A 13698-nucleotide genomic window follows, 5' to 3' on the forward strand; every position below is an offset into this window, starting at 1 on the left:
CGGGGGCTGCGGCTGCAGCCGGTGGCTGCCCTGGCATGCGGCGGGTGGGCGTTTGCCAGCTCAGCGGCGAGCGGGCGCGGGGGAGGCGGCGGGCACGGCCCGGGGGGGGGGGGCCGGGGGGGGTCCATCCACTCGAGCACCCCAAGATTGCTCTCGGGGCACCGATCGTCCCCCCAAACCCCCCGACACTCCCCCCCCCGGCTCCTACTGAGTAATTCAGAAGGGCAGCGCAGGCGGCGGGTCCCGGCGCCCATCCCCGTCCCCTCGGGTCTCCAGCCCGGTTGGACTCTCGGCACCCCGAAGCCGTGGGGGGCAGGGCCCGCCCCCGCCAGCATCCCCGGGGGACGGGCGGCGGGGGGAGCCCCGCGCGGCGGGGGGACCCCCAGGAGGCGGGGGGACCCCCGGGCTGCCGATCCCCGACCGAGCGGAGGGACGAGATGGGGGTCGGGGTGGGGGACACAGACCCGAGGAGGGGGCACGGAGCGAGGGACACCCCACCGGGGCAGCATCCGCGGGACCGACGCGGCCGTCCGGCGGGGCCCCGCGGCTCCCGCACCCCCCCGCAGCCCCGCACTCACCAGCCGGCGGGCTCGGGGCTGAGCTGCCGGTGCAGAGCCACGGCGAAGCCGAAGAGGCTGCCCTTGTCGCCGTCCTTCAGCAGGGTGCTGGTGGCGTCCAGGTTGAAGGCTGCGCCCGGCAGCAGCCGCAGGCAGAGCCAGGGCAGCCAGAGGCAGCGAGCCCCCGCCATGCCGCCGCTCCCCGCCGCCCCCCCGGCTCCGGCCGAGCACGCGTGGCCGCGGCGGCACGGCCCACGCCCCGCCTGCCGCGGGTGGGTCACCCCGGCTGGCACAGCCCGGGTCGCTCAGCCGGGGGCTGGGCATCGCGGCCCGGCCCGGTGCACCTCGCTGCGCGGGGCATCGCGCCCCACACCTCGCTGCGTGGGGCATCGTGCCCTGAATCGCGGGGCATCGCGCCCCACACCTCGCTGCGCGGGGCATCGTGCCCCGAATCGTGGGGCATCGCGCCCCACACCTCGCTGCGCGGGGCATCGCACCCCGAATCGCGGGGCATCGCGCCCCACACCTCGCTGCACGGGACATCGCGCCCCACACCTCGCTGCGCGGGGCATCGCACCCCGAATGGCGGGGCATCGCGCCCCACACCTCGCTGCGCGGGGCATCGTGCCCCGAATAGTGGGGCATCGCGCCCCACACCTCGCTGCGCGGGGCATCGCACCCCGAATCGCGGGGCATCGCGCCCCACACCTCGCTGCGCGGGACATCGCGCCCCACACCTCGCTGCTTGGGGCATCGCGCCCCGAATGGTGGGGCATCGCGCCCCAGACCTCGCTGCGCGGGGCATCGTGCCCTGAATCGCGGGGCATCGCGCCCCACACCTCGCTGCGCGGGGCATCGCGCCCCACGCCTCGTTGCGCGGGGCATCGCGCCCCGAATGGCGGGGCATCGCACCCCACACCTCGCTGCGCGGGGCATCGCGCCCCGAATGGCGGGGCATCGCGCCCCACACCTCGCTGCGCGGGGCATCGCGCCCTGAATCGCGGGGCACCGCACCCCACCACGCTGCATGGGGCACAGCGCACTGTATCAGCCAGTGGTGCTGAGAGATCTCCCCATCCCGCATGGGTGACCCCCCTCAGGGCTCCCTGGCCCCAAACCACTGCTCGCCCCCCTCCAGTGCTGCTGAAGCAGGGCCACGTCCCCCAGGGTGGGCACAGCACCCAGGCTGGGCGGCGGGTGGTCCCCCAGTGGAGGGTTGAAGTGGGAGGGCAATTGCCTACCTCTGGACCCTCTGCGAGCTGGGGTGGAGCAGAGGAGCGGGATGGAGCTGTCGCCAAGATGCCACACCCCAACACTCCAGTACCCCCAAAGCCCACCACCTGCAGCGACACCCCGATACCCCCAAAGGCTATCACCTGCAGCGACACCCCGATACCCCCAAAGCCCACCACCTGCAGCGACACCCGATACCCCAAAGGCCATCACCTGCAGCGACACCCCGATACCCCCAAAGCCCACCACCTGCAGCGACACCCCGATACCCCACCACCTGCAGCGATACCCACCGGGCAATTTGCCGTCCCTCTGCCTGCCCAGCACCAAGGCCGTGCTCATGGGGACACGACGGTGGGAAGGGGCGCGGGACAACCCCTCTGGCAGCTCCCATGGGGACAGTCCCCCCAACCACCTCCACCCTGCACCCCAGAACGAGAGGATCAGCTGGCAGGAGTGGGACCCACGTCCCCCCCACGCCAAAGGGACCGCTGCCTTCGCAGGCTCCCGGGGGACTGGGGGTGGCAGCGGTGCTGGCGCAGCAAGACCCCATGAGCAGCAGGGCCGGGTCCCACAGGAGCCGTTGTGGCTTGAGCACGGCCCCGTGCCCCAAACGGCAGCCTGGGGGTGGGGGAGGGAAAGGGGGGGCTGTCATATTTTCCAGCATGCTGGCTATTTTTAACCGCTCCCGCTCTCCAAAGGCCTGTGAAGATATCTGGGAGCTGGCAGGGCTGCTCCGGCCGTGTGAATGAGCTCCAGCTCCGCGCTGGACGCGGGAACAGTCCTTCACCCTGACCTCCTCCTCCTCCTCCTCGCTGCCGGCTGGCCCTGCGTTTCAGGGGGATGAAGGCAGGACCAAGAGGGTCTGTGTCCCCCCAGCTCACCCCCCGCCTGGCTGCCAGCCAGCCCTCCCCACGCTCGCCCCTTCTTTTCTCTTTTCCAGCCCAAATCCCTTCCCAACATCCCCACTGTTGCGCTCCTGACGTGGGAAAGGGCCGATCCCTGCCTGGGAGCGGAGGATGGGAACAGACGCGGTCCCCGGGGGCTGCTCAGCCTCCCGCCGCCCACGCCCCACGCCCCATCGCCCACCGGGCAGGGGAGCACGGAGCTCCCCGGCTGCCGCTGCCCAGCGGAAGGGGACGGCGTCCCCCGAGCATCGGGCCGAACAGAAAGGAAGGTGGTTGTGGCTGCGAAGCAGCACGAGCAGCTGATCTAGATAAAACCACAATTTGGGGTCCCGGTGCTCCCTCAGAACAGAGGGGACCCCCAAAAAAATCTGATCCAGGCTTCAGGGTGCCCATGAGCAGGGGGAGAGGCGATGGGACCCCAACTCGTTCTGCCACCTGGCTCTCCTCCCAGCTCCCAAACCAACCACCTCGCGGGCACCACGCTCTCGAGCCTCTCTCCTCCCAAACAAGCCGCCAAATCTGCTTTGTTTTCCCTCAAACAGACCCAAAGCCGAGCAGCAGCCTGAGGCTGGGGAGCTCCGGCTGCAGGGGAGCCCTGGCCGGGGGGGAGCCAGCCCCGCACCGTGCAGGGTCAGGACGGACCCTCGTGGCTGCCACGGCGGGGTGCCGCCCGGGAGCTCGCCCCACTCCGGTAACGCGCCGCAGAAGCCAGCTGCTCCGGGTTAACGACAGCGGCTCCCCTGGAGGCCTGGCCCAGCGGGTCGGGGATTTCCAACCCCAAACCCGCCTCACGAACGGACAACAGGACACTTGCCACCTCGGGGCTGCGGGGCCTCACTGCCTCACGCCACCAGCGGCTGGGTGTCAGCGGGGCCGCGGCTGCCGCGCACGGCACAGGCGGGCACCGCTGTCGTTGCCCCCGACGAGCAGGCGGCGAGCGCGGGAGCCCCGGCGCTGCCGGCCCCACCTCCACGCCGCCGCCAGGGAATTTTGTTTTCGGTGCAAGGGCCAACTTCCAAATGGGGCTGGGTTTGCCGGGGAAGCGCTGCCCCCCGCCCGGCTCCCGGCAGGACGCCGCTCCCGGCGGCTCAGGCACGAAGCACGAGGGTTTTCATGGCTGAGGGAGCGAGCGAGGAGGGGGGTCGGACGGCAGCTCCTACATCAGGAGAAGAAAACTCCTTTTTGGGAGGATTCCCTTTGCTCCAAGCCCTGGCTTGGATTTGAACCCAGAAGCTCCCAGAAGCCGCAGCCTCACCCCACCGGCCCCAGCACTGCGCAGCCGAGGTGGGGGGAGCGGACGGGTGGGGGCTGCAGGGCTGAGCTCCCCAACCCACCCAAGGACAGCAGAGCCCGGGGGCAACACGGGGGTGTCTTGGTCCCACTCCCACAGCCAGGGCAGGATCCGCTCCAGGAGCCTCGCCAAGGCTTCTGTGGGGTCAGGGAGTGAAAATCGGGAGAGTGGGAAGCGCTTCCCTGGGCGTAGAAACAGCTGGAGCCCGGGAGCGGCGAGGGCCGGGAGCGGAGCGAGGGCAGGGCGAGGATGGGACCCACCACTCGCTTCCACACGGATGGAGGGAGGGAAACGTTCCCGAGGGCTCCCCTGGTGCGGCCAAACCACATCTCCAGCGCCATTAACTCTGAATCGAGCCCAGGCTCCCCGCTCGGAGCACCCTCCGTCGCAGGAGAGGCGGGAGGATGGGGGAGGCAGCAGAGCCACACACGGGAGCAGCTCCTGCGCCCGCAGCCGGGGCTGGTCGTGCCTCTCGAGGCAGACGGGAGCGTGTTTCACTGCTGTTCCAGGCAGCGTCAGCAAGGGAAGCCGAGGCACATCCCTGGCGCGTGCCGAGAGCCAGAGCCAGCGCCTGGGAAAGGTGTGAACTCCCTCGGGCGCCTGCAGGACCGTCAGCCGCCACCAGCAAAGGTCCCCAACCGGGCAGCGATCTTCATTCCTGTGGAAGGAAGGGCAGGAACTGGGTCGGCACAGTTCTGGGAGTGGTGCCTCGTCCCGGGGGTCCCGCGGGTGGGAGAGCGGCCAGCAGTTACCCTCCGAACGCCAAACCCCCACCGATACACCCAAACCTTTCACGGGGAGCAGCTGACGCCGGCACACGCCAAGCCCGGGCGCAGGGAGGAGCGGGGCAGCCCCACCGCACGCAGACCCCGAGCGTGCTCTGCCCGACAGCACCCCCGTTAGCCCGGCACGCTCGTCAGCTAACGAGTGAGACAGCAAAACAAATTCCTCTGCCCTTCCCAAGGCTGCAGGGGCTCCTGCAGGCAAGGACTTGTTTGTGTAACTGGAGCGGGCCAGCATCGGACAGGCGCGTGGGGAGTAAGCTGGGGTTATTTTTACCCATTCACCAGTTTATCTTTGGCCGCATTTTATGCCCGAGTTCCTGTAGCTGCAGCCAGAGCTCCTCCAGGTCAGCAGCTCAGAGAACAAAGGCAAGCGGACAGCGAAGGTGCAAGGAGCTGAATCCGCAGGGAGAACCCAGCTGGGATGCGGGGACACACATCCCGCTCCTGATGGGGCTGTGAGTGGGTAACCCCTGCCAGGACTGCCCTGAAGCGAGCTTGAGCAGAAACAGTCAGAAATCAAGGCTGCGTCGAGGCCGAACTTCGCACAGCCTACGCCCCGACCCGGCCAGCGCGCCCCGAGCTCTGCCTGCCCTGTGCCAGCACCGACCTGCACAACAACAGCCCCCTCCTCACAGTCCCAGCCTTTTCTTTTCACCTTCCTGATACTCCCTTCCCCTGCCCGACCCAAAGGGATGACTAGACCTTCCTCCTCCTCCTGACTCTGCAAGGCTGCGGCCAGCTGGCGCCTGCCCAACTGAGCAGCCTCATCCCAGCTCTCGGGCTGATTAAGCCCCATGAGTTCAGACGCATCCCGGCAATTCTGCCAGCTCACCCTTCCGGCACTCTGCAGACCAATTTAATTTTCATAGTGCACTTTGCTGGCAGCAGCTGCATCCCGGGAGCCCGGCCGGCTCTCCCCCACCCCCTGCCAGCTCATTTCTCTCTCCACCAGCCCCATCCATTACGTCCTGGCACAGGAACAGCCCAGGCAGCCGTACCTGACATTGGGACACCCTGACAAGGACGATTCTGCATTATTTGAGATTTAGCCCCAGTCTTGCTCCCACCGCAGCTGGGAAGCGGGTGAGAGCTCAGGAATTCCCAGCCAGCGCAGGCTGGTCCACCTGGGAAGTAAAAGTGGGGTTTAACAGAGTCACGTTCAGCTCCTTCAGGCACCCCTGGCCTCTCCGTTGCCAGCGGGGAGCAGAGCACTGCCTCGCCCATCACAGACCACAGGGAGAAGGAGAGATGGCTCACCCGTCCCCCAGCACCGCAAAGATGGGGGGGACCCCAGCACCTCATTCCTGGGCTCTTGGTCACCCACAGGACACAGCCCAGGCTTCCCCAGCCACACAGCCAGTACTGGCACCAGCAGCCAGCACAGCTGGAACCAGCACAGCAAGGGGGAGCCGACAGCCTAAGGCACCCATGTACCTGTCACGCTACACGGACACAGGACCCAGGCCCCTATAGCACCCATATGTCCCCCAACATAACCCCCTACAGCACCCCTCATCCCCGGCCCAGGCCCCCAGCCAGGCCACCAGAGCCCCCACAGACACCCAGAGGGGCCCCAAGAGCCCCCACAGACCCCCAGCCGGGGCCCCATGGGCCCCCACAGAACCCCAGAGCCCCCCAGCCAGGCCCCAGCAGAGCTCCCAGAGCCCCCAACGCCCCCGCAGACCCCCAGCACCCCGACGGGCCCCAGCCGGTCCCTAGAGACCCCAATGACCCCTAACCGGGCCCCAAGAGCCCCCAGCTGGGCCCCACAGAGCCCCAGCCGGGCCCACAAACGCCCCCCCAGAGCCCCACTCCCCCAAAACAGCTCCCTCTAGCCCTGACAGGCCCCGGTCACGCTCACAGGCCCCCAGCCAGGCCCCCGCAGCCCCCTCGGGTGCCAGCCGGGCTCATGCAGGCCTCACCCGGGCCCCGCATCCCCACCCCGGCCCTGCGCTGGCCCCTACAGGCCCCCGCCTCCCCCTATGGCCCCTATAGGCCCCGCAGGAGGCGGGGCGCGCGGTCACGTGGCGGTCACGTGGCGCTCAGGTGGCGGTCACGTGACGCGGGCGCCGCCGCCATGCTGTCCCGGCTGCTGAAGGAGCACCAGGCCCGGCAGAGCGAGCGGCGGGAGCTGCAGGGTGAGCCCGCCCCCGTCCCCATGGCGACCGGCCCCCCCGGGCGGCCCGATTGGCGGCGGGAGCTGTCGCTCAACGTGTGGGCCGCACCCCATTGGCCGGCGGGGCTGTCCGTCAGAGCGGCGGTTGAGGGGGAATGAGGCGACCGTGGCGGTGAGGGGCGGGGGGGGGTGGCCGGTAGGGCGGAGCGTGATGTCAGAGCCCCGCACGCTGACGTCACGCGGCTCCCCGCTGGCGTCACGGGCAGGGCGGGGCGGGGTCCCGCCGCCCCTGACGGCCGCGTCCCCCCAGAGCGGCGGCGCAGGGAGGCCATCGCTGCCGCCACCCGCCTGACCGAGGCCCTGGTCGATCACCTCAACGTGGGGTGAGGCCGGGACCCCCGCAACCCCCATCCAGGGACCCCTGTAACCCCCCCTACCCAGGGTACCCCCAACCTCCCAGCCCCTTCCTCCTCCAACCCCTACCCAGGGACCCCCAAACTCCCCAGCCCTTCTCCCCCAAAACCCCCAATTGGGGACCCCCTGACCCCCCCCCCCAGCCCCTTTTACCCTTGGAAACCCCAGCCAGGAACACACCACACCACCCCCAGCCCTGGTGCACCTTCCTCCCCTGAGCCCCCATTCAGGGACACACACCCCAGCCCACATCCAGGGACCCCCCACAATCCTCTTCCCCAACAGACCCCCAGCCAGGGACACCCCCCCCAACCCTGGTACCCCTTCTTCCCCCAAAACCCCCAGCCAGGGACCCCTGCACCCCAAAACCCCTGCCCAGGGACCCCCTCAACTCCCTGGCATGGTCCCCACCAGACCCCCGCCCCAAGACCCCTGCACCCCTAACCCCCCCACCCTCCAGGACCCCCCAAGCCTGTTCCCCAACAGACCCCACCCCAGCCAGGGACACTCCCCCAACTCTGGTGCCCCTTGCCCCCCAAACCCCCACCCTGGTACCTCTGCACCCCCAACCCCCCCCACCCAGGCACCCCCCAGCCCCTTCCCCAACACACCACCCATCCAGGAACCCCTGCATCCCCAAAACCCCTGCCCTGGCACCCCCTCAACTCCCTGGCCCCTTCCCACCGCAAACCCCCACCCCAGGACACGCCCCCCAGTCCCCACTAACGGCTCCCCAGTGCTTTGGCACCCCCCTCCCTGGGGCCACCCCCCCACCCTGGAGCCTTTAGGGGTGTCCACCCCACCACCCGTGTCCCCCCCCCGTGTGTGTGTCCCCCCTCGCAGGGTGGCGCAGGCCTACGTCAACCAGCGGAAGCTGGACCACGAGGTGAAGACGCTGCAGGTGCAGGCGGCGCAGTTCGCCAAGCAGACGGGGCAGTGGATCACCATGGTGGAGAACTTCAACCAGGCCCTCAAGGTGGGGTGTCCCCCCCGCACAGTGCGAGGGGGGAGGTCGCCCCCCACCCTGGCTCGGCTCAGGGAGGAGATTTCCCTCTGGGACACACAGAAAAGCAGCCCCGTGGGAACCCCCCCGTGTCACCGTGGCTGGCCAAGGGACGGGGTCCTGTGCCCCACGCGTGTCGGGAGCCCGCTGCTGGCACGGTCCTGCCTGCCTGGTGCTGGAGGGCGGGTGGGCTGCGGCCCGCCCCCCCAGCCCCACAGCTCGGCACCGGAGCAGTTTGGCCGTGCCGTCTGCCCGCTGCCGCATCGCACCACGGCGGGCAGCACCCACGGGGTCCCAGCCAGCCCCAAGCCCCCGCCCCGGGCTGCGGCTGCCGGAGAGGGGCAGTGAGGCAGGTTAGGACACCCCAAATCCCACCGGCAGCTCCCTGACAGCCCCCCCCATCCCGGCAGGAGATCGGCGACGTGGAGAACTGGGCCCGCAGCATCGAGATGGACATGCGGACCATCGCCACCGCCCTGGAGTACGTCTACAAGGGGCAGCTCCAGCCCTCCTGCTCCTGAGCTGCCGCTGCCGGGGACCCCCGGACCCTCCCCGCTGCCGCGGCTGGTCCTGGCAGATAACGCGGGCCCCGCCGTGATGCCGCAGCAGCTCCCGGCCGCCGCGGGGACCCCTTGGTACCGGGGAGCGGGCAGAATAAAGCGTGGTTGTACAGGCGGTGTGTGGAGGCCAGGTCTGGCACACGTTGGGGCCCTGGCACAGCCCTCGGCTGCCCCCTCCTAAGCCCCCTCATCCTCTTTACCGCTTAACTCGGGCTCTAAGGCCCCTTTTTCTTCCAGACAAAGGGCCCCTTCTGGGCTGGGAGGGCTCTAATCCCCCCAGGGGGGAGCTCAGCCCCCCATCTCCGGGCAGTGCCCCCGCCCAGGGCTGGGAAGGGGACCTGGGGGTTCCATGTGCCTTGGGAGGGGGTCACCCTCCCTCCCGGCTCTGGTCAGGGCTCTTCCACGGTGAGGGTCCCGCAACAAGCCAAGGGGTGTCCCAGTACCCCCATGCACCCAATTCCCCCCACCTCAGCTGCACCCAGCGGGGGGGTAAGGGGGGGTTCGGCCCACTGTGACCTTTGCCCCAGCGCAGGGGGAGGAGCGGCCACGGCCCCCCCAGCTCAGACGGCTGCTGCTGTCGCAGCCGGAGCAGTGCCTGGAGCCCTCTGCCCCACCAAAGGTAGGTGGGGGCTTGCTGGGTGGGCTCCCCTCCGCACCCCGACCCGGGCTGGGGGTGCCAGGCGAGCCGGGGCCGCAGCAGCCCCCGCCGTGGGTCTGCCCCATGGCCACAGGGTGTGGCAAAATGAGTCTGTCGGGTCTTGTGCACACCGAGAGCCTGCACCGTCGGGGCTGGGCAGGGACAGACACAGGGTGTCCCCCCCCCACAGCCCCCCGAGGGCAGGGGATCCTGACACCCCCAAAGACCTCCCCAAACAGGGCTCCTGGAGGGGGATGCAGCCCCCCCATAGGGCTTCCTTATCGGGAAGGGGGTGGGATGTGGGGGCAGGTGGGTTGGGGGTCCTGGCGGCAGCGGTGACGGTCGCCTCCCCAACAGGTCAGGCACAGAGGGTGCCCGGGGTCACCCCTGCCCTGGGAGGGCAGGAGGGGGACTGGGTTAAGCTGGGGGGGAGCAGCTGGGACCCCCCCTCGGCGGGGCTGCCCCACAGGCCCTGGGTCGCGGCCAGGCGCTGACGCAGTGCGCCCGGCTAATCCCCGGCACGCTGCACGGACGCCCTGGCCCGGCGGGAGGGAGGTTGGTGCGAGACTCGTCTGCGGGGGTGGGACACGGGGTGCTCACCCCCACGCTGGGAGGGCAATGCGGGGGTCTTCACCCCCCCACCCTGCGAGGACAGGGACCACTGCCCAGGGTCCCCAGACACCCCGTGGCACCTAGGCACAGACTGAGACCCATGTGGGACCTGCTCCATGCTGGGGTCAATCCTCAGCCCCCCACTTTTCCCACCTTCCACCTGGGTGGGGTCTGACCCCCCAGGGTGTGGGGCAGAGTATCCGGGGGTCCCCTGTGCGGGGAGGGGTGCGTGGCTTTACCCAGCGAGCAAGGAGCCTGGGTTCAACTCGGGGTGCAGGGGTTGACCTGGCGGGGGGGTGGGTGGCACGGTCCAGGACGCCTGGGTTCCTCTCCCACCGCCCCCCCGGATCCCGCAGGCCCCCGCCATGTGGCTGTACCTCTTGCTGGCGGCGCTGGCCTGGGCGCTGGGCTGGCTGGTGCGGGACCGCCGGACCCTGCCCTCCGTCAAAGACAAGCACGTCTTCATCACTGGCTGCGACAGCGGCTTCGGCAACCTACTGGCGCGGCGGCTGGCCCGCCAGGGGCTACGGGTGCTGGCCGCTTGCCTGACCCAGAAAGGGGCCGACAGCCTCCAGCGGAGCTGCCCCGGCCACCTCCGCACCACCCTGCTCGACGTCACCCGCTCCGACAGCATCCGCCGGGCTGTTGAGTGGGTGCGGGCAGAGGTGGGCGAGAAGGGTGAGTGGGGCAGGATGGGACTGGGGGAGGTGCTGGGGGAGGGGATATGGGGTCCTTGGGGAGGCGATGAGGGGCAGGATGGGACCCGGGGAGGTGCTGGGTGGGGATATGGGGTCCTTGGGGAGGCGATGGGGCAGGATGGCACTGGGAGAGGTGCTGGGGAGGGATATAGGGTCCTTGGGGAGGTGATGGGGGGCAGGATGGGACCAGGGGAGGTGCTGGGGAGGGATATGGGGTCCTTGGGGAGGTGACAAGGGGCAGGATGGGACCAGGGGAGGTGCTGGGAGGGATATGGGGTCCTTGGGGAGGTGACAAGGGGCAAGATGGGACCCGGGGAGGTGCTGGAGGGGGATATGGGGTCCTTGGGGAGGTGACGAGGGGCAGGATGGGACCAGGGGAGGTGCTGGGGAGGGATATGGGGTCCTTGTGGAGGTGACGAGGGGCAGGATGGGACCAGGGGAGGTGCTGGGAGGGATTATGGGGTCCTTGGGGAGGTGATGGGGGTAGGCTGGGTCCCGGGGAGGCGATGGGGGATATGGGGTCCTTGGGGAGGTGACGAGGGGCAGGATGGGACCAGGGGAGGTGCTGGGGAGGGATATGGGGTCCTTGGGGAGGTGATGGGCGCAGGCTGGGTCCCAGGGAAGGCGATGGGGGATATGGGGTCCCAGGGGAGGTGGTGGGACACATACACACACACACGGTCCCTGGGGAGGTGCTGGGGGGCAGGATGGGGTCCCAGCAGAAATGGTGGTCACAGGAGAGATGCTGTAGTGCAAGACAGGTTCCACCATGGGGTGCTATAGGGCACGATGGGGAGCTCCATAGAGGGGGTACAGGGTGGGAGAGGGGTCCCTGGGGAGGTGTTGCAGGGCAGAACAGGGGGGTCCCAGCAGGGCATCCCAAGGCAAAGGACTTGGGGGCTCTGGGGTGAGATGGGTCCTGCCGGGGGGTGCTGGGAGAGCCCTGCAGAGGGGCTATAGGGTGGGTGGGGGTCCCTGCAAGGTGCTACAGGGCAGCATGGAGGGGAGGGTCCCACTAGGGGACAGGATGGGGGTCCCAGGGGGAAGTGCCACAGGGCACACAGGAGGGGACCGTGGCCACCATCGCGTGTCCCCGGTCCCATCCTGTCCCCCCCCTAGGTCTCTTTGGGCTGGTGAACAACGCGGGGGTGGCCAACCCCATCGGCCCCACGGAGTGGATGGGGATGGAGGACTATCGCCAGATCATGGCCGTCAACACCTTCGGGGTCATCGAGGTGACGCTCCAGTTCCTGCCCCTGCTGAAGCGGGCGCGGGGCCGGGTGGTGAACACCTCCAGCGTGCTGGGCCGCCTCTCCGCCAACGGCGGCGGCTACTGCATCTCCAAGTACTGCATCGAGGCCTTCTCCGACAGCCTGCGGTGGGTGCCGGCCCCCCCGCCCGCCCCCGCGGCCCCCGCCCCGCGCCCTGACGGCCGTGCACCCCGCAGGCGCGACATGTTCCACTTCGGGGTGAAGGTCAGCATCGTGGAGCCCGGCTTCTTCAAGACGGCCGTGACCAACCTGGAGAGCATCGAGGCGTCCCTGCGCCAGCTCTGGACCGCCTGGCGCCCGAGACGCGGCTCAGCTACGGCGAGGATTTCTTCCACAAGTGTGAGTGGGGTGCGGGGGGGGGGGGTCCCCGCTGCCTCAGTTTCCCCCCGCCGCAGGCTGCCTGACCGCCCCCCCCCCCCCACGCCTGCATCCCCAGACCTCAAGGTGCAGCGGCTCATCATGAAACGCCATCTGCGACACGGACCTCAGCAAGGTGACGCGCTGCATGGAGCACGCGCTGGGCGCCCGGCACCCGCGCACCCGCTACAGCGCCGGCTGGGACGCCAAGCTGCTCTGGCTGCCCGCCTCCTACCTGCCCGCCTGCCTCGTCGACTTCGTCCTGGCCACCATCCTGCCCAAGCCGGCCACACCGCGTCCGCTAGTCCCCTGCCGCGGCCGCCAGACCACCCCCCAAGAGCTGCGAGACCCCCACCCCACCCCGCCCAAGAGCTGCAAATAAACCGCCCGCCCCGGGTGCTGTGCAAACCCCCGCCTGCGGTGCTCGACCCTGCGGCGGGCACCGGGGCTGGATGGGGTCCCCGCATGGCTCGGGGACCGCTGGTGGCTTTACTGAGGCACACGGAGACCCCAGCCCTGCTGCAGTGGGTGTGTGTGGGGGGCTGCTTCCAGGGCGACGGCCCTCGGGGGACCCGCAGGGACGCTGCCACCGTCGCTGCCCTTCCGCCACCCCTGGCACAGCCCGGCGTCCTGTCGACACGGCCCCGAGCCAAGCCGGTCCCGCCCCAGCTGCCCCCCCCAGCACCGGCGTGGGACGGGGCTGCTCACACCAAGGCCACACACACCGGCCCCCACCCTGCTCCCATTGTCCCAGTAGCGCCAGTCCCTTCCTGGTGGGAAGGTTCCAGTCATTGGACAGGGCAGCGCCCTGGGGCTCCCCGGGCCCTACAGCACCCACGGGGTCAATGGACCACAGGGGGACCCCCCCACACCACAAGGGTCCCCAGCCCAGCCTGGCGGGCGCGGGGGGGGGGGGGGACACGGCTCTAGGGTAGCCTTTGGTTTTATTTTGAAACCGGGGGATGCTCCGCTGGCCCCCCCAGCCCTCATCGGCACTCGGGGAGGGTCCAATGGCAGCGACCCCCCAAGGAGGGTTTGGCACATGGGGACCTGTCCTGGAGGAGTTGGTAGAGAGCGAGTGGGTGGGAGCAGCCCTCGCAGCCCCCTGGGTGGGGGGCAGCAAAAGCGGGGGGGCCGTGGCACCCACCGGAGGCTACATGACCTCGTATCCGCTGCGGATGCCCTTCATCAGGCAGCAAGCGAAGACGATGCCCAAGATCTGGAAAGGGAGAGGGGAGGGGGGTGATGCCCATCCT

General features: G+C 69.8%; 4 protein-coding genes across 7 annotated transcripts in view; 2 read left to right on the forward strand and 2 right to left on the reverse strand.

The window, feature by feature from the left end:
- The window catches only part of ITGA7 (integrin subunit alpha 7), a 12097-nt gene extending 11214 nt beyond the window's left edge, over window positions 1-883 (reverse strand). Inside the window, 1 exon segment of the mRNA XM_075075740.1 lies at window positions 579-883. Within this exon segment, the coding sequence (XP_074931841.1) occupies window positions 579-748 (170 nt within the window). The 5' untranslated portion in view covers window positions 749-883.
- A 5891-nt stretch (window positions 884-6774) lies between these two features.
- Window positions 6775-8982, forward strand: BLOC1S1 (biogenesis of lysosomal organelles complex 1 subunit 1). Its single transcript, XM_075075786.1, has 4 exons — window positions 6775-6912; window positions 7201-7273; window positions 8148-8280; window positions 8718-8982. Exons 1-4 carry the CDS (start codon window positions 6852-6854, stop codon window positions 8826-8828), a joined length of 378 nt encoding a protein of 125 aa, XP_074931887.1. The 5' UTR covers window positions 6775-6851; the 3' UTR covers window positions 8829-8982.
- A 121-nt stretch (window positions 8983-9103) lies between these two features.
- RDH5 (retinol dehydrogenase 5) lies at window positions 9104-13006 on the forward strand. Its single transcript, XM_075075773.1, is given in 7 exon segments — window positions 9104-9486; window positions 10473-10794; window positions 11934-12192; window positions 12262-12368; window positions 12371-12424; window positions 12522-12547; window positions 12549-13006. Coding segments are annotated over 6 exon segments (1035 nt in total). The 5' UTR covers window positions 9104-9486; window positions 10473-10481; the 3' UTR covers window positions 12825-13006.
- Window positions 13007-13369: 363 nt separating this feature from the next.
- The window catches only part of CD63 (CD63 molecule), a 63213-nt gene continuing 62884 nt past the window's right edge, over window positions 13370-13698 (reverse strand). For all 4 annotated transcript variants that reach the window (XM_075075779.1, XM_075075776.1, XM_075075778.1 and 1 more), the window contains exon 8: window positions 13370-13661. In XM_075075779.1, coding sequence (XP_074931880.1) covers window positions 13596-13661 — 66 coding nt within the window. In that variant the 3' untranslated portion in view covers window positions 13370-13595. The remainder of the gene's footprint in view (window positions 13662-13698) is intronic.

Source organism: Phalacrocorax aristotelis, chromosome 26 (genome assembly GCF_949628215.1).
Source record: "Phalacrocorax aristotelis chromosome 26, bGulAri2.1, whole genome shotgun sequence".
In the NCBI taxonomy this organism is placed as follows: Eukaryota; Metazoa; Chordata; class Aves; order Suliformes; family Phalacrocoracidae; genus Phalacrocorax; species Phalacrocorax aristotelis.

What these genes read in the sequence shown, in the direction of transcription:
- BLOC1S1 (XM_075075786.1), top strand. Translation starts at nt 6,852, where the DNA reads ATGCTGTCCCGGCTGCTGAAGGAGCACCAGGCCCGGCAGAGCGAGCGG. An exon ending in CGAGCGGCGGGAGCTGCAGG is followed by an intron (nt 6,913 to 7,200) that starts GTGAGCCCGCCC and finishes GCGTCCCCCCAG; the next exon opens with AGCGGCGGCGCAGGGAGGCC. An exon ending in ACTTCAACCAGGCCCTCAAG is followed by an intron (nt 8,281 to 8,717) that starts GTGGGGTGTCCC and finishes CCATCCCGGCAG; the next exon opens with GAGATCGGCGACGTGGAGAA.